The 20,318-nt window shown below is 41.9% G+C and overlaps 1 protein-coding gene across 8 annotated transcripts in view; it reads left to right on the plus strand.

Moving 5' to 3' along the window:
- LOC120305357 (phosphofructokinase, platelet) overlaps positions 1-20,318 on the plus strand; it is an 86,012-nt gene that overhangs the window by 12,470 nt on the left and 53,224 nt on the right. For all 8 annotated transcript variants that reach the window (XR_005556021.1, XR_005556023.1, XM_039337129.1 and 5 more), the window contains one exon: positions 8,895-8,968. Coding sequence is in view for 6 of the 8 variants with exons in the window: in XM_039337129.1 (XP_039193063.1) it covers positions 8,895-8,968 (74 nt within the window). In the remaining 2 variants the exon portion in view is untranslated. The remainder of the gene's footprint in view (positions 1-8,894; positions 8,969-20,318) is intronic.

Consider the following 20,318-nt stretch of genomic DNA (forward strand, 5'->3'; position numbering starts at 1 on the left):
GATGTTTCTCCCTATGTAACAAACAGTGTGATCAAACTCTAAGCTGGGAAGTGTCAGACTTATCTCTAGTTAAGAATGATTAAGGATACAGCCTCAGTTAATGTGCAGCAAGGACTTGCATAAAAGCCTTTTTTTCTTCTTACCAATTTTTTATTTTGTTGTTGTTAATTGCGAAGTCATGTCCGACCCATCGCGACCCCATGGACAACGTTCCTCCAGGTCTTCCTGTCCTCTACCATCTTCTGGAGTCCATTTAAGTTCACACCTACTGCTTCAGTGACTCCATCCAATTTTTTATTTATTTCTTATTAAATTTCTATACTGCCCCCCTCACTATTTGGGGCAATGGTAGGTGACTTACAATATAATAAACATGTAAATATAAAAACCAATTAAAATTACGAAAGATTAAACACAAAGTAAAAGATGAGTTTAGAACGGAACAACGGTGATGTCTATCACTGCCATGGACCACTTCGCGCTTAGAGCTGCTTCTTAAGGGCCCCACACCAATTGTCCTAGGCTTGTTTTAAGGCTCTTTCTAAAGGCCAGAAGGGTGGGGGTAGATCTCCTGTCCCAGGACAAATGTTCCAAAGAGTGGAGGCCACGGCAGAAAAGGCTCTTTTCCTAGACTCTACCAGCCTAAATTCCTTTCTGCCAGAATGTGTGGGATGGGCTGATCCCATTGGGGCAAGACATATCCTGGGCTCAAGACATAAAACAGGGGCCTTCAAACTTGGCCATTTTATGACTTGTGGACTTCAACCCCCAGAATTCCTCAACCAGGCACGCTGGCTGAGGAATTCTGGGAGTTGAAGTCCACAAGTCATAAAAGGGCCAAGTTTGAAGACTCCTGACATAAAACAATGACCAACATCTTGAATTGGATGGGAATCAGGTTGGTGTAGCTCACATAAAAATGGTGAGGATACATGTGCCATTTTAGAGGCCTCCAGAGCTGTTCACGCTGCTGCATTCTGACTAGTTGTAGCTTCCAAATACTCTTGAAGGATAGCTCCATGTAGAACGCATTCGGTAATCCAAATGAGAGATGACCAGGCATGGTCCCTGTAGGGCAGTGGTTCTCAACCTGTGGGTCGGGACCCCATTTGGGGTCGAACGACCATTTCATGGGGGTCGCCAAACAAGGCTGTCCGTCATTTTTTCCCCTTTTCTTTGGCCACGCCCCTGGCACCCGCTGATGTATAAGTGGTTGGGGGAACATGGGGAACTGTATTATGGGGTCGCGGCATTAGAAAGGTTGAGAACCACTGCTGTAGGGCCTCATTGTTCAAGAAATACTATTCTTGCAGAATGTTGACTCAGAAAATTGGATCTGCAAAAGGTAAAGGTTTCCCTGTCAGTCATATCCAACTTTAGGAGACTGTGCTAATCTCTTTTTATTGGCTGAGGGAGCCAGCATTGTCTGAAGACCATTTCTGTGGTCATGTGGCCAGCATGACTGTATGCCAAAGGCACACAGAATGTTATTGCCTTCCCATTAAAAAGGTACCTATTAATCTTGAATTTACTTGCTTTCAAACTGCTGCCCAACTGGGCAGGTGGGCAGTTTTAATAAAATTGGTCAGTGGACAATACTGTGAAAATAAAGACACCTGCAAGAGAGATGGTCATTTTAATTGATTAGAACAGTCAATCAAAACCACAAATCTAGAACAATAGTGGATATTAAGTACAGTAAAAATACTAAAAAAAGAACACCATAATGGTAACTAGCAATTTCTTCTCTTTTTTCCCCACTGAGTGGGAAGAGACTTTTTTCTTTTTTTCCATTGTGTGGGAAGAGACTTTTTTTTTTTTTTAAAGGATTCTAGGACATTTCTATTAGAGCAAGAACATTGCTCATACATTGCATGTGGGAGTTGTAAATTAAGCACCTGGACTAGTGATTTATAGGATTATCATATCTATAAGGTGACCAACTTTTTTATAATGAAAAGGAGGATACAAATAAATTGAAGAAAAAATATTGTAAATAAAAGAAACATTTTATTCATTGCAACAATAATACAGAATATAGTACAATATGATAAATGCAAAATAAAAACATTTGTAACAATAACATTTTATATTGTAATTATGCTTACATGCGGCACCCCCGCCCACAGCTGCCCCGCCAGCACTGCTACCCCACCATGTAGAGCGGGCCCTGTGGCTCCCAAAGCACCAGCTGCGCCAGCTCTGGCCCCGGGGGGCAGCCCGCCATCAACACACCCCACATGCAGCTGCCCCACCAGCACCACTGCCCACCCTATGCAGCCCCGTGTAGAGCAGGCCCCATGGTTCCCACAACATGGGGGGCAGCCGGCCACAGCCACCCCTCACACCCTTGCCCGCATCAGCCCCGCCACCTCTGCCCCTTGCGCCCGCAGCCATTATTGCCCTAGCAGGGCTGAAGATCAAGAGAAAGTTACTGTGGTGTTGCCGCTCCAGTCTCCTCCAGGTATCTTCGGGAATAACTAGGAGATGGTGTAGTTGGGTAGCAGGGAGGGGTGCAAAGTTCCTGCCAATTTGCCTTCGTTGCAGACAACTTACATATGCAAAGTTTGCCGGCCGGTATTTTGGCGCACTCAGCAGCAATTCCTGTTGGCTTTTGAAAGCCAATAGGGGGAGTAGCCAAGCTCATGCAAAAGTTGGAAAAAAAAACATCAAAAAATGGTGCCGGAACGCTGTTCTGAGCATTCTATGAGAAAAAAAGCCCTGCAGATTAGTCTTCAAATATCGAAAAGGAGGATATGTAGGAGGATATTTTTCGAGGGAGGACAGAACTCACAAAAGGAGGACTGTCCTCCCTAAAGGAGGACGGTTGGTCACCTTAATATCTACAAAGATGTTTGGTGCTGTTTTTGATGGAGTAGAGCAGACATGTCAAACACAAGGCCTGGGGGTCGGATGCGGCCCGTGAAGTGGTTTCATGTGGCTCGCGAAGCCATCCTGGAAACAGTGAGGAAACGGCCCCCGCTGCCTTGGCTCTGGCCCAGGCCGGCCGGGAGCCAATGTACAATTTTGTGGTGGCCATCTATGCTGAAATGTATTCAGTCTTAGTTCCACAAGGCTGTCCAGAAACAGCAAGGAACCAGCCCCTGCTGCGTTGGTCCCGCCCCCTGGGTGCATGCTGGGGAGGTGTCACCCTTTGTGAGGAATGAAGAAATGCACCATTTTGGCACTTGCCCTGGTCCCACCCCCTTCTGCCAAAGACCCTCAGATCTGTCCCACTCCTGTCCAGGCTCCCACAGGCACCCTTGACACGAACGATGTAGAGCTGGCCATGTCCATCCAGTAGGCCACATCCACTCCATCCATGCCCACCCAGTAGGCTGCACCACCCTGGCCACACCCACCCAGCCCCTTGAGGGCAACCACAGTGCTGATGTGGCCCTCAATGAAATTGAGTTTGACACCCCTGGAGTAGAGAGCATTTATGATTCAAATTGCTAAGCTGTTTTCTTCACATTGTATTACAAATCAATACATTTTTAGATTCATTTAATGGAGTAATAACATGGAGTATTCCCAAGAGCCGCTCTGTTTTGCTGTCTTGTTATTATTGATGAATAATATCAATTAATGGATAATGTATGATTTTTTTTCAGCATTTTGTACATGAACCACAAGCAATGTTTAGGCCAAGCAGTGAAAGAATTTTGCCTGAAAAAGATGATACAAAACTAACAGCTGATATTGACAGGTTGAAATTGTTTGGGAGATAATAAGAACAGCCATTTTTGAATTCAGTACTTTATGTTTGGTTTTATAATAATAATAATAGTAAAGTTGGAAGGGACCTTTGAGATTATCTAGTCCAACCCCCTGCTCAGGCAGGAAACCCTTTACCAGTGATGGCAAACCTTTTAGAGACTGAGTGCCCAAACTGCAACCCAAAACCCATTTATGCATCGTTGAGTCCTGGGTGGGTGTGGCCCATTGGCTGGGCGTGACCAATTGGCTGGGTGTGGCCAATTGGGTGGGCATGGCTACAGTGGTAACGGCAGACTGGGTGGGACTAAAAAGTTCAATCAATCAATTCCAACTTTGCAAGATCTTTTTTTTCCCCCCGTGAAAAGTTGAAATTGACTGTTTGAACCTTTTTTTTTTTTTCCCACATGGCGGTGGAGGCCTAAAGCAAAAAGATTTTTATAAAACCCAGCTGAAGGCCTAGGACTGGTGCGATGGCACGCCTGCCCACAGAGAGGGCTCTGACTGCCACCTCTGGCACCGTGCCATAGGTTCACCACCACTACCCTATACCATTTCGGACAAATGGCTGGCCAGTCTCTTCTTAAAATCTTCCAGTGTTGGAGCATTCACAGCTTCTGGAGGCAGGTTGTTCCACTGGTTAATTGTTCTAACTGTCAGGAAGTTTCTCCTTAGTTCTAGGTTGCTTCTCTCCTTGATTAGTTTCCACCCGTTGCTTCTTGTCCTGCCTTCAGGTGCTTTGGAAAATAGCTTGACTCCCTCTTCTTTGTGGAAGCCCCTGAGATATTAGGACACTGCTATCATGTTCACCCTCGTCCTTCTCTTCATTAAACTAGACCAGGGGTAGGCAAACTCAGCTCTTTTATGACTCGTGGACTTCAACTCCCAGAATTCCTGAGCCAGCTATGCTCGGAGTTGAAGTCCACGAGTCATAAAAGAGCCGAGGTTGCCTACCCCTGAACTAGACATACCTAATTCCAGCAGCCATTCCTTATATGTTTTAGCCTCCAGTCCCCTAATCATCTTTGTTGCTCTTCTCTGTACTCTTTCTAGAGTCTCAGCATTTTTTTTACATTGCGGTGACCAAAACTGGATGCAGTATTCCAAGTGTGGCCTTACCAAGACATTGTAAAGTAGTATTAACACTTCACGTGATCTTGATTCTATCCCTCTGTTAATGCAGCCTAGCACTGTGTTGGCCTTTTTGGCAGCTACAGCACAATCAGGAAAAGATGTATCTTCAAAAGCCATCTGCTTTTCAATTGTATCAGAATGTGGAGCATGAACTTGGCATCATCCAGGCAGTTTAAATCAAATGCAAATTATAAATCAGTGATGAGAAAATGTATTAAAGAAACATCAAGTTTTTTTTTAATTAAGCCTCTGATGATAGCAGAGGTTATAGCAATATCACAGTAATAAAGATAGTCCGTGGCTTAGAACCATAATGTAGTCTGCAGTTATCATGTAACTAACCAATTTTATAAGATTTTGGCAGTGGCCATTAAGCGAACCACCATGATCATTAAGTGAATCTGTGTTCATTAAGTGAATCCATTGTTCGCTGTGGGTCATTTTTTTTGCCGAAAATTGGAAGTAAATGCTGATTTTCGGCAAAACATCATAAATTGTGGTCATGTGACAATGAAGAGAGAGCCATCAATAGTTTTGGGTACCATCATTATTTTGAATGCCTGCTGAACAACCAGTTGTAAATCAAAGATCACCTGTGCACCTGAATGATGAGGGGCTGAACTTTCTACATTGTTTTGTTTGGATTTTGTCTTCAGTTAAAAGTTTAGAAACAAATTAAAAATAATGTGGGCAAAAAATGTGCCACTGAAAACAGACAATTTGTTAGTGATTATAGCAGAGCAAATCTGGGGCAGCTTCAGAAATGGGATTTTCATGAAATCTATAGGGGGACATACAGATTGATTATCCCCAGTGCAAGTGAACTATTAACAAACAGTTCATTGCATCTTGCATCTTAGATAATGCCCCTCACTTGATCACTTTTTTTATTCCTTTAAAATTCATCCTAAATCAACTGAGTTTTAACAATACCTTAAAGAATAAAAAGTACACAAACTTTAAAAAGAGGTATCCTCATTTAAAAAATTATTCACTTCTACCAGAAAACATCCATAGCATTCTTTTTGATGTGGATTGTTGTGTCACCAATTCAGGAACTTTTTCAGTGAGTCTCAGTTGAGTACTGTGTTTTACTGCAAGCAGATTAGGGGCCAATCAAGACAAACCATCAACACTTGACAATGGAGAATGTTTAAATAGATTCAAATCCACCTACTGTGCTTCTTCTATTTTCCTGAGAGTGTTTCTCACCCATCAGAGACTCTTTACATTCCCTACATTCTTACTCTTTACATTCCCTACATTCTTTCTCTCCTGTGATTGACCTACATTTTTTATTTAACACTAGGAAGAGGGACTGCTTAGACAAACTAGCTCTGCCTATTTATGCCCCCCATGAATTGCAAGGTAACAAACTCTCTGCTCGAGGCCCAGTTAGATAATTATTTTCTACTTTTGTCTTAACTAGGTGCCCAGTGCCTACTGGACACTTAGCAACGCAGCTAATCCTCACTAATACGTAATCTTCCCTTGCTGATGCTTAAACTAAGCAAAACCATTAGGACGAGGGGAGAGATAGAAGAGTCATAAAGTTTCCCGAAAATGAGTTGATTCCATGGATTTCCTACTTGCTCTACTTTGGTCCATGGTGTGTACTCTGGGAAGAATCTCTCAGAAACTATAAACATTGGGATTTCTATAATAAATTTTATTTATTTATTTAGAACATTTATATTGCTGCTTACTTACACATGGCGACTCAAGGCAGCTTATATGACATAAAAGCATAACATACAAGAAATGAAAATAAAAGTAGCAAAATAGAAGTAATAAAATAACAACTGCCCACTTTGGCGACAATACACATTCATACCAGCCATTTAATGGGCTCATTTCCACCGGTTCCCCAGGCCCACTGGCAGAACCACATCTTAAGGACCTTCCGGAAGAGTGTCAGAGTGGGGGCTAGTCTAATTTCTGCATGGATGGTGTTCTAGAGCAAGGGAGCCACCACGGAAAAGGGCCTGTTTCTGGGTCCCACCACATGTACCTCCTTAGGGGACGGGACCCGGCCTCCCAGCTCTAGTGGGTTGGGTAGATGTAACCTGCAAGAGATGGTCCCTTGGATAACATGGTCCCAAGCCATGAAGAGCTTTAAAGCTGATAGCTAGCACCTTGAATTGCATCCGGAAGCAAATTAGCAACCATTGCAGCTCCTGCAGGAGAGATGATACATGTGCACACTGAGATCTGCACAAAACCATGTGGGCCGCTGCATTTTGCACTAACTGGAGCTTCCAGATGCTTTTCAAAGTCAGCCCCATGTAGAGTGCATTGCAACAGTCAAGATGGGAGGTAACTAGGGCATGAGTGACTGTGAGTAGGGATTCTTGGTCCAGGAAAGGGCATAACTGGCGCACAACCTGCAGTTGTGCAAAGGCCCTCCTGGTCACGACTACCACCTGTTCTTCAAGTCACTAGTCCAGGATAACCCCTAGATTATGCACAGGGTCTCTTTGGGGCCAAAGACCCAAAGGTAGCAATTCTCCATGGGCCAAAGAACCCCAAACCCAGAGCCACTCGTTGTTATCAGGGCTCAGTTTCAACCCGTTGCTCCCCATCCAGGTCCTAACAACCTCCAGGCACTGTGAGAGGGAGGTCAGGGCATTGCTTAAGTCACCATAAGCTGAGATATACAGCTGACTAACATCAGCATATTGATGATATCTCAGTCCATGGTAATGATGATCTTATCCAATGGCTTCATATAGATGTTGAATAGGAGCAGAAAGAGTACCAAGCCCTGAGGGACCCCGCAAAGCAGTGGGCGAGGGCTGGATTTCTCATCTCCTATTAACACCGACTGAGAGCGACCACAGAGGAAGTACGTGAACCAGGATAGCATAGATCCTCCCATTTCTAACCCCTGAAGCCGCTCCAGAAGGATACCATGGTTGATGTTTTCAAAAGCTGCCAGGAGGCCAAGTAGAACAAGGATGTGGATGCACTGCCCCCATCCTGCTCTTGTAATTATGCTATGTCTTCTATATACACTCCCTTCAGTATCCAACCCAAAAATATTAAAAGCCAGCAACGCCTTCCCACAGAAATGGATAGCAAAGCCTTCCCACAGTATAGGTCTGAAACTGAAAATGTCTTCTTTGCATATAATAAAACAGGATCCATTACAGTAATAAGTTGAGGACTACCTGTACAGTTGTACATAAAAGTGAATAAATCAAGCATAGGACAAGAAATACCATCTAGTTATGGTAGTTTATAAGAAAGGTGCGGCCTGGGCATTTCCCCTATGCTGCGTTCATGTGTTTGAGAGGGATGAGAGGAGAAGAAGGTGTAGGGAGGAAGTAGGACGGTAAGAAGAGAGGGGGAGGGGAAGAGAGTAGGAGGGGAGGAGAGAAAGAGGAGGGAAGTAGGGAAGGTTTTAGAGAGGGTGGACGCGGCCTGGGGGGAATGGACAGGCGGTACCAATGGTTATTTTATTCCAAAATTGTATTTTGTATGATGTACAAATAAAAAAAAAATAAAAACTTTTAATAAAAAAAAAAGAAATACCATCTAGTGCAGGGTCACCCAATGAATGATGGATGAATGGTGATTTGAAACAGGTTTTCTTATATATATACATATTTGTCCATACCGAACTATCTAGACCCCTGATTACTTACTGCAGGGGTCTTCAAACTTGGCCCTTTCATGACTTGTGGACTTCAACTCCCAGAATTCCTCAGCCAGCATGCCTGGCTGAGGAATTCTGGGAGTTGGAGTCCACAAGTCATGAAAGGACCGAGTTTGAAGACCCCTGACTTAGTGGTCAGAGATGGTAATTTTTCTGCCACTTTTCAACTCGACTTTTTTGTTAGATTACTGATGGGCATATTTGATGGGTGTATTGTTTCAAGAGTTTATTAGCTTAATCTAACTATTCTTTTTTAAAAATAATATTTAATTATTTATTATTTAATTAGTATAATTATGTGATGATTATACATTTGTGCACTGTCACATACATTTCCAAGTGATGTTAGATGATAATCATGCCTTTCCATGTTCTTTTTTTCCAGGTATGAATGCCGCAGTCCGTGCAGTGGTACGCATGGGGATCTATGTTGAAGCAAAAGTGTATTTTGTCTATGAGGTTAGTATTTACTATTATTCTGCAGAATCTCTGATAATCACCAGAGCCTGAAGAGAAAAATCTAGCAATCAAAATGTAGGATGAGAGAGAATAAACTGGGAAATAATCTTATTATCTAGTTGACCTACAGCCCCACAGATATTTAACATCAATATTTTAAAAAAAGGAAAATTGAATAGAACATAGAGAAGAAAAGAAAGCAATTTGTTTAGTTCTTTAGTTATTTGATGTTTGTTTGTTCATTCGTTCATTCATCTAATTTCTAAAGCTGCCCATCTCACAGAGAAGAGCAACAAAGATGATTAGGGGACTGGAGGCTAAAGCATATAAGGAATGGTTGCTGGAATTGGGTATGTCTAGTTTAATGAAGAGAAGGATTGAGGGGGACATAATAGCAGTGTTACAGTATCTCAGGGGCTGCCACAAAGAAGAGGGAGTCAAGCTATTCTCCAAAGCGCTGGGAGGCAGGGCAAGAAGCAATGGATGGAAACTAATCAAAGAGAGAAGCAACCTGGAACTAAGGAGAAATTTCCTCAGTTAGAACAATTAACCAGTGGAACCACCTGCCTCCAGAAGCGGTGAATGCTCCAACACTGTAAGTTTTTAAGAAGAGATTGGACAACCGTTTGCCTGAAATGGTATAGGGTTTCCTGCAGGGGGTTGGACTAGATGACCTCCAATCATTTCCTCTCTTTATTTATTCAAAGATTTGCATAAAATCCAAACAAATCTTGTTGAGCTGATCCATTAAAGTTAATGTGAATCTTAAGCTAACCACAACATTTTTTAGCCATCTGGAAGAAACTTGAAAAAATGCATATGACCTTGAATGGGATTCCAGAGATATCTCATTCAGTAATGCTGCTCAATTTATCTGAGGCATCTATTTATTAATTTTATTTATTTGGCTTTTATCCCACTTTCATTATTTCTATAAATAAGGTGGCAAACATATTTAATATTCCTTCTTTCTCCTGTCAGAGAATGACTGGCCCAAAGTCATCCAACTGACTTTCATGCATAGGATGGCACTAGAACAGGGCTTTCAACCAGTGGTACGGGTACCACCTGTGGTACATTGGCACCTGGCAGGTGGTACGCGACCATCCTAGAAAAGTGGTAGCGGGGGAGAGGAATGAGCTGAAGCGGTGGCAGCACCGCACAAGCCTGAGCAAGAGATGGCTGGAGCTGCAGGTCTGCCAGGGCTCAGCGGAAGCACCAGGATCAGTGCCGCTTTCCAGCTGATCGGCACTTCTTCGGGGCTGTCAGTGGAAGCACCAGAATCAGTGCCAGGCTCCAGCTGGAGCTCGGCACTGATCCTGGTGCTTCTGCTGAGCCCTGAAGAATCACCAATCATCTGGAAAGCGGCACTGATCCTGGCGCTTTGCTGAGCCCAGAAGAAGCGCCGATCAGCTAGAATGTTGCAGCATCTCCAGGGTCTTGTGATTTATATTCAGATGCTTGTCAACTGATTCATATTTATGACGGTCAGTGTCCCAGGGTCATATGAATTGGGGGGAATAAAAACCAAACACCCCCCACCTCACCCCCATTCCAATCCTCAACAGAAATGCTCACAACAATGAAAACCTCGGACAGGAGGAAGACAGGGGGCAGGCAGGTGTCTTGCTCAGCTGTGGCTTAGGGGGCACTTTTTTCAGTGCCATTGTAACTTCTAAGAGTCACTAAGCGAACTGTTGTAAATCGAGGACTACCTGTACTTTATCACTTTTTTCATTTTTTTTGGTCATCAAGTTTTTGACACCTTGCTAGGTGACTGGTGGCACTCGGATATTGCCATATTCTAAAAGTGGTACAATGGGTGAAAAGGTTGAAAAGCCCTGCACTAGAACTCCCAGTCTCTTGGTTTTTAGACTACTACCTTAACTAGTACCATGTTTCCCTGAAAGTAAGACCCAGTCTTACTTTCTTTTGGGCTCTGAAGTAAGCATTATGATTTACTTTTGGGGAGGGCTTACTTTTTACCAGTACCAGTAGGACATGAGGGGTGGGGTGGATCATGGGGTAGAGAAGCAATGCGGTGGCGAGAGTGTGGTGGTGGACCAGGTACGGTACAGGGCGGCTGGGGCACGCATGTCCTTTCTGTGCCAGGCCAGTCCCTGCCATGCTGGGTGGTGGTGGGAAGGATGCCAAGGTGGCAGGTAGAGTGCCGGAGGCTCGGGAGGGAGGGTGGTAAAGCAGGTGGCCATCCTGCCGTCAGCATCCATGCCTTTCCTTACCTGACTCCCAGCCCCGTGCTGTTTCTCCTTCACCATCTGCCACTGCCGTGTGCAGGGAAATAAAAGAAGTTGGGGGGGGGTCAATAAATTCCAACTTCACACGATTTTTTTTTCCGAGAGAAGTTGGAATTGATTGATTGATTGACTCAGGGCTGCAGGGGCTGGCCTGGCACGGGAAGGGCATGCGTGCCCCATCTGCCTGCTTCACCACCCTCCCTCCCTGAGCCTCCGATGCTCTGCCTGCCACCTCAGTGCCCTTCCCACTGCTGCCCAACATGGCCGCTCCGGGGCTGCTCTTGGAGCCTCTAGGAGCTGCAGGGATCCATGCGCGCTCTTTTGCACCACTGTTTTTGGTGCCACGTCTGGCAAACAGCATCTGCCTTGCTGTTTTTGGTGGTGTTTTGGAGGTATGGTCTATCCCAGGGGTAGGCAACCTTGGCTCTTTTATGACTCGTGAACTTCAACTCCAGAACTCACATATACATTTTATCACCGATTATTCTTACAAGATGACTTTTCATCAATATAAACACAGGCTTCCATCTAGAGCAGGGGTCCTCAATCTTGGCAATTTTTAGACTTGTGGACTTCAACTCCCAAAATTCCTCAGCCACCGTGGCTGGCTCAAGAATTCTGGGAGTTGAAGTCCACAAATCATAAAGAGCCAAGCTTGCCTATCCCTGGTCTATCCCATTCGCAGCATGGCCGCCGTCCAATTGCTGCACCACCTCTCAGGAAGGCAGTGTCAACTGCCAATGCAGCAGTGGGGAAGACGGAAGGCAATCCCGCCCACCAGATCAGCCTGGTAGTGGTGGGTTGGGAAACCGAGTAGCGTGAAAAGCAGTGCTCAGAGCCTCCAGGAGCTGCAGGGATCTGTGCGCGCCCTTTGCAGTCCTCCTGCAATGCGCAACCTCTCCCTGTAAGCAATCCGGCTCACATAGGGTCAGGTTGGCCATCACGGGAGGCTTGTCCTGCATGTTAGACAGAGCTGGAGGATGGGGATGGGCCATGCCTTCCACGACAGCCAACCTGACCACAGGCGAACTGGATTACTTCAGCTGCGAGAAGCCTGAACTAAAGTTTTCTGAAGCTGATGGGAACTGTGGCCCGCTGCAGCTGAACAATTTAGCCTAGCTGCAAAATTGAACTCACAGCGGCAACACAGGCAGCAGGTAATGCGGGAGGAGGCCTATGATCCAGCCTGCCAAAAAATCTATGGTGGGACGGAATGGGTGGGGTTAAGTAGGGCTTACGTTTGGGGGTAGGGCTTATAAACTAGGTCTTATTTTATGGCTAGGTTGTATTTTCGGGGAAACACGGAACTGGGTCTATTCCATTTTTCTCTATTCAGTTCTGTCAATTCAGTCAGGCCTTGGAAAATGGCAAGGAAATAACAGGGAGAAAGCAGAGCTGCTTAACTCATTCTTTGCTTCATTCTTCACACAAAAAAGAAATTAGAGCCCAACATATTAAAAAAAAAACCTACTGCAAAAGACAAACTAGAAACAAAAATTAAAATAAGCAAGAAAATGGTAAGAGAACTCCTATCCGACCTTGATGAATATAAATCACCAGGACCCGACTGATTACATCCCAGAGTTCTGAAGGAGCTGGCAGATGTTATCTCAGAACCATTGCACCACATCTTTCAAAAATTCTGGAGCACCTGGGAAGTACCTGAGGATTGGAAAAGGGCTGATGTGGTTCCCATCTTCAAGAAAGGGAAAAAAAAAAAAAAACACCCAGCAAACTACAGACCAATCAATCTAACATCAATACCTGGGAAGATCCTGGAAAAGATAATTAAAAAACAGATCTGCAAACAACTAGCAATAAACAAAATTATAACTAGTAATGAGCATGGGTTTGTTAAAAACAGATCATGCCAAACCAATCTTATTTCATTCTTTGATAAAGTGACTAAATTAGTAGACCAGCGAAACTCAGTGGACAGTGGACATAGTATACTTAGATTTCAGTAAGGCATTTGACAAAGTAGACTACAATTTCGTTCTTGATAAGCTAGAAAAAGATGAATAGACAACATCACCACCAGATGGATCTGTAGCTGGCTGACAAATCATACTCAATGAGTAGTCCTCAGTGGTATTACATCCACATGGAGATAAGTAAGCAGTGAAGTACCACAAGGCTCTGTCTTAGGCCCAGTACTCTTCAGTATCTTTATAAATGACTTAGATGAGAGAATAGAAGGGGAACTCATCTAATTTTCAGATGACACCAAACTGGCAGGAATAGCCAACACCCCAAAAGACAAGCTCAGGATCCAAAAAGATCTTGGCAAACTTGAACAATGGGCCCTTTCCACTAAAATGACTTTTAATGTGGAGAAAAGCAAAGTTTTACATTTATGCAGGAAAAACCAAAATTTTAAATAAAGATTAGGCGAGACCTGGCTCAAAAACAGTAACTATGAGAGGGACCTTGGAGTCCTAGTGGATGATCAATTGACTATGAGCCAGCAGTGTGCAGCAGCAGCCAAAAAAGCTAATATAATCCCGGGTTGTAAAAACAGGCACAGAATCAAGATAACATGAAATATTAGTACTGCTTTATAAAAGCCTAGTAAGACTACACCTGGAATACTGCAACCAATTGTGGTCACCATACTACTAAAAAGATGTTGAGACTTCGGAAAAAATTCAGAGAAGAGCAACTAAGATGATCAAAGGCCTGGAGACTAAAACATATGGAGAACGACTGCAGGTTTGGCTAGTCTAATTAAAATAAGAAATAGGAGTGATACGATAGCAGTATTCCAGTATTTGAGGGGCTGTGACAAAGAAGAGAGGGTCAAATTATTCTCCAAAGCACCAGAGGGCAGGACAAGAAACAGTGATTGGAAACTGATCAAAGAGAGAAGCTTCCTAACAGTGAGGACAATTAACCAGTGAAACTGCTTGCCATCAGAAATCATGGGCACTCCATCACTGGAGATTTTTAAGAAGAGGCTAGATAGTCACTTGTCTGAAATGGTATAAGTTCTCCTGCTTGAGCAGGGGGCTGGAATAGAAGACCTCTAAGGTCCCTTCCAGCTCCTATTCTATTCTATTCTATTCTATTCTATTCTATTCTATTCTATTCTATTCTATTCTATTCTATTCTATTCTGGCCTGGCCTGGCCTGGCCTGGCCTGGCCTGGCCTAGTCCACTCCACTCCACTCCACTCCACGATCTTTGGACAGATTAGTGATGATTCAAATATTTCTGGTATCTTCTGGCTTTGCAAAATCTCAACTTTCTTGCAGATAGGGAAAAAAATGAATGCAGGATAACTGATTCACTTTTGGACACATTGATATAAGTGATTGGTTGATATATTTCTTCATCTCTGTCAACTTTGCCTTTCAAATATCTGGATCAGGGGTAGGCAACCTTGGCTCTTTTATGACTCGTGGACTTGAACTCCCAGAATTCCTGAGCCAGGAAAAAGAGCCAAGGTTGCCTACCCCTGACCTGGATGAATGCTATACTACTGTCTGCATCTAACTCTTCTGCTAGATTATTTTAAGGAGGCTCTAATGATGGAAGAAAAAAAGAAAGAAAGAAATAGTATTTATTCTATTGCTTTAGTTTTATTTGGTTTGCTCTTTTTTTTTGCAATATTTTATCTTTTCTGCAATAAGTACCTTTTTATTTTTATCATTCCTTAAAGTTTGGCCTTTTTTTCTCATTTTTAATGTAGTCTCTGTGGTTTGCAGGTTTTTTTAGCTTTTTGCATTTCTGCCTTTCATTTCCTTTTATCATCTCTAACCTCTTCACATAAAAATAATTATATTCCTCTATTTTATTTTCACCTACTCTCTGTTCTGCTTTACGTTGGGACTTCTTCATCGCAAATAGATTTGCCTCAATGAGCTTCCTGTTAGAATGTTAGGTATAATGCAGAATATTTCTTGGTATCATTGTATATTCTGTGCATAACAGTGATAACCAAACTTGGGTTCTCAAACCTCTTTATTTCAGTTGTTATGAAGTAATTTGGAAGTTTGGCGTTCCCTGACTTTGCCAATGAATCAGCTCTCCATTGAAGGAGAATGAATCCTTTGATCTTTAACAAGAGCTTTCTTGTTGAAGAACTTTTGAGAGCTCTTAAGTAGAAATTGGACATTTCCAGTATTGGTTCAGCACAGCTGCTCCCAAAATATTTTTTCAAGTTATTTTGAATGACCCCGTGCTGTCTTTTCCTCATCTCTGTTCTCTCTGCATTAAAAAAATATGTGGGGAAAAATATTTAAAATTATTGCAATGAAAAGCCTGAAAATATCTAGTGGGCACTTCCCAGAATTAATGTCCTCTTAAAGATCTACCTCACTATTGTTGTTTTTCTAAGAAAAACAAATGATGCTCCCAAATGATTCATTCCAGGCCTTTTCCTTTTTGTAGTCGGCAATTGAATTTTTATTTTTTTATTTTTTATTTTTAACCAACAAAACAAAACAAAGCAAAACATAACACACACACACACACAATATATACTCCTCTCCCTTTTTTTACAGCAATTATGTAACAGTAATCTATTATTTACATTTACCCCCTTATTCTTCTTTAGAATATTTGTCCTTATTGCCCCATTATTTCTTATTTACATTTTTCTTCCTTCATGTTCTACTTCTTACTAAGAATAATTCATATTATTATTATACATTATTATACACATATTTTCACTTTTGACCTTTCCATATTTATTCTCCTCTATTATTTCTAGTCTCCAACCAGACATACCACTTGTTCCATGTTATCTAGTACTCTGTGTCTTCCTTTTCTTTTATCTCTTTTGTTAATTTGTCCATCTCAGCACAGTCCAGGATTTTTCTTATTACTTCTTCCTCTGATGGTATATTCTCATTTTTCCAGCACTGTGCATATGCTATTCTTTCCGCCGTTATTTTATGTAAAATTAAGTACCATATTTCTTTACTATATTTTCTGTTTAAAATACCCAACAAAAAGATCTCTGGTTTCCAGTCTACGGGTTGGTCTATTATTTCTTCGATCCATTTTCTTATTGTAGACCAGTATTTTTTTGCAACTGGGCATGTCCACTATAAATGATAATATGTTCTATGTACTTTTTTACATTTCCAGCATGTTGGCGAATTGTTCTGGAACATCTTGGCAAATTTTGCTGGTGGCAGTTGAATTTTTAATTGAATCTTAATATATGTGAAATCAAAACTTGTCTTTTTTGAATCAAGCTGGAGCTTTGCTGATTCATACACCCTTGGGGCATAGCCTGCCAAATGGCCTGTATGCAGTGTGTTATGTGCATATTATTGGGGAAAGTGACTGAACTAAACGTACTCTCCCTAAAATTCTGCAGGCTAAAAAGATCTCTTGCGTGCCCAATGCAGCTGAGAATTAAATTAAGAGCCACTTCCCCACCCTACTTGAAAAGTTCCTGAGCTAATAAAATATTCTGTGATCATATTTTTATCAGAATAGATGAGCACTGGCCCTACCCAAGTCCTGACCATTCATTGTCCATCTAGTCCTTTGCGCTTTCCTTCCTGTTTAATACTTTTATACTTTTTACTGTAATTCTTTTATCGAAGAACAGCTCTGCAAATCCTTGCTAGGTTTCTCAATCCTTTGTGTTATTGCCAGGGCAACTGGCTATTTGTTCAGTACAGCAAGATAGAGCTGAACGTTTTTCTTCAGTTCACAGTTTTTGAGCAGTTTTGCTTAAATGGTTTCTTTTCCATTTTCTCCTCACTTACTTCAAAATGAAGAAGTAATGGAGCCAAGGCTGTTCATTGTGTCAGTCCTGATTTAAGAAATGAGGAGGATCTTGGCTAGTTCTCCCCGATTAACAGTGGAAAGTTTGGGTGAGATTTGCTGTTTCATTATCGAGACAGCATGGACTTGAAGAGAAGGGAGATCCATTAAAATGCTTGGTATACCAGTGGATAGTGTTTAAATTGATATTTGTAGCTCAGGGTTAAACTGTATGGTCCTTGGTGCTCCCGGAGCATGGTGGTTTTCTTGCAGACATTTTATTAACCAATTAGGTAATATCATTAATGCTAGTTTGGAAATGAAACTGCAAGAAAACCACCAAGCTCAGAGAGCACCAAGGACCTCACAGTGTTTAAACATCTTCTCTCGTGGTTGTATTGAAAAATCGACTGATCATGGTTTTGGCAAAATTGTGGACTGAGGCCATAACTTTATCTGTCCAAAATGTTAATCTGTGGTTGAAATCATTTCATCATCTTTGCATTATTTTGCTTCAGAATGACCCCAAACACAACAGAAACATATTTGATTTGCATTTGTGTATACTCACAATTGCACCTCACAATTTCAAAGTTGATCCTGACAGGATGGTAGAGAATTTCATGTTGTACAGGTAGTTCTTGACTTCAGACCACAGTTGATCCCAACATTTCAGTTGTTAAGTGAGGACATTTGTTAAGTGAGTTTTGCCCCCTTTTACAACCTTTCTTGTCACAGTTGTTAGGTTAGTAACATGGTTGTTAAGTGAATCTGGCTTCCCCATTGACTTTCCTTGTCACAAAAGATAAGCAAGGTCATAACTATGAATCAAGCACCTGAATTTTGATCTCATAATCATGGGGATGCTGCAAAATTCGTAACTATGAAAAGTGGTCATAAGTCACTTTTTTTCAGCGCTGTTGTAACTTTGAACAATCATGAAACAAATGGTTGTAAGTTGAGAAATACTTGTACTCTGAAAGTCACTGCTGGCTGAGAATCATAGAAGATGTGATACACCCCTCTACACCCATTTAGAGAATGTCACTTAGAAGGAAGCTGATGTAATTGTCCACTAAAATCTCAGCTTGGGTTTACTATGCAATACAATGCAATCTAATCCAGGTTAATTGTTGCTTTTATTTTTCTGCCAGATAGGACAGATGATGGTGCTGGAATTGTTTTATATGTTTGGAGTAGTGAGTGAGTTCTAAGTCCCTCATCTTTATTCAGCTAATGGCTTCTCCCTCTCTTCTCCCACCCTCACCCCTCTGCTACAGTTTGACATGTTTTCCCAAGCAATTATATGTGCTCTGAGGTTGTGGGAAAGTGGACCCCCCCCTTGTCAGCCAAACTGCTATTCTGATAGCTCTTTTGTGTCTGCTCTCGGTCAGTGCAATGCATACTAAGTTTGGTATTTAGCAAATAGAACTCAGCATGGATATCTTTCTTTCAGTAAAAGATTGTGTTGTCGCTCTGATTCCAGTGCTTTAAGATACCAAAGTGTGTCATAGAAAACAGGCCTTTATTCCTTAACAGCCTTGCCCAGCTTGTTGTCTGAGACTGAAGTTTCTAGAATTGATAGCTGGAATTTTTGAATGGGAAGCTTGGAAGCTGGGATCCCAGCTCACTTGGAAAGGATGAGATTGGAGAACAGTGGCTAGAGGTCAGCTGAAATGGCACTTTTCTGCTGTAAATACTTTTCTGAAAGTTAGACTTAGACAACTATATGTGAGAAAAAGGAGGGCTTTTGAAATGGTAGTTAACTCTGTGATGAAGCTGTCTGTGGTCAAAGCATCTCAGGAAACTGCCAGGCTGAAAATATATTCCTCCTTTTATTTTACTCTCTCCATCACATCTGAGTAACTTTCCTGTTCTCAGTGACTCAATAGTACCTGATTTTCTATGGCAATTTCCCAATCATATTGCTATGTCCCAAAGCTGATTTACGATAGTTTATTTTAGACAGCAGCACTTAGATCAGTGGTTCTCAACCTGTGGGTCGGGACCCCATTTGGGGTCGAATGACCATTTCATGGGGGTCGCCAAACCATGCCGTCCGCCATTTTTTTCCCTTTTCCCTAGCTGTCCTACTCCCTCTTATTGGTGGCCACACCCACTTGGGGGTCACCACAACATGGGGAACTGTATTATGGGGTCATGGCATTAGAAAGGTTGAGAATCACTGACTTAGATTGTATTAAATTTGTTTAATGAGTTAGTAGATTGTTAACCTTTAACCTTAAAAAGGTCTAGTTGCAGTTCAAACATATCCATCTTTCTTCTGTATAGATCCCATGTTTCTCTCGCCTCTTTTAAACCCCTGGGAAAGTAGGGGACAGTGATTTATTTATATTTTTAAATAAGTGATTTGGCAAGGAAAGCCCAATAAAACAGTTAATCCTATGCTGTAAAGCTATATGCATCTCTTCAAGCAATACAAGTAGTCCTTAGAACCACAATTAAGCCCAACATTTCTGTTGCTAAGCAAAACAGTTGTTGAGTTTTGCTCCATTTTATGACCTTTTGTGACATGGTTGTTAAGTGTATCACTGCAGTTGTTAAATCAGCAACACGGTTATTAAGTGAATCTGGCTTCTCCATTGACTTGGCTTGTCAGAAGGTCGCAAAAGGTGATCACGTGACCCTGGGGCACAATCATAACTGTTGCCACGCATCCGGATTTTAATCGTGTGACATGGGGATATTGCAACAGTTGCAACAGTTGTTCAGTGTGAAAAACAGTCCTGCGTCTCTTTTTTCAGTGCTGCTGTAACTTCAAATGGTACTTAACAAATGGCTGTAAGTCAAGGACTACCTGTACTTTATTCAATGTGCCAGCTCTCCATTAAATAGGTTGTACCCAGGTGATGTTAGAAACATCTGAGCTTCAAATTCAGAAGTTTTAAAGCTATTAGATTTTGGGAAAGGAGCTGAAGATTAAGGTATTACGACTAACACAGAGGTGAAGATGTTAAAATGCTCTTTCCACCATTTCAGAATATAAGGTAGAGACCAAAAAAACAAATACCTTTTGAGGAACAGGCTGAATAAAAGATATCGTTCCCTGTAATGCATGATTTTTGATGTCAAGGAAAAGTCGTTGTACATACTGGAACATAATTGGACAAATTGTTACTGTATTATAGAAGCTTCTTAGCAAAGGGCAGATGATTCCCCATTAAATATCTATATCTTGAGTACAATGGCAATGGAATGGAATGGAATGGAATGGAATAGAATAGAATAGAATAGAATAGAATAGAATAGAATAGAATAGAATAGAATAGAATAGAATAGAATAGAATAGAATAGAATAGAATAGGAATAGAATAGGAATAGGAATAGGACAGAATACATTAACAGAGTTG

This window comes from Crotalus tigris, unplaced genomic scaffold, assembly GCF_016545835.1.
Source record: "Crotalus tigris isolate CLP2741 ecotype Arizona unplaced genomic scaffold, ASM1654583v1 scf7180000017548.2638350, whole genome shotgun sequence".
Lineage (NCBI taxonomy): Eukaryota > Metazoa > Chordata > Lepidosauria > Squamata > Viperidae > Crotalus > Crotalus tigris.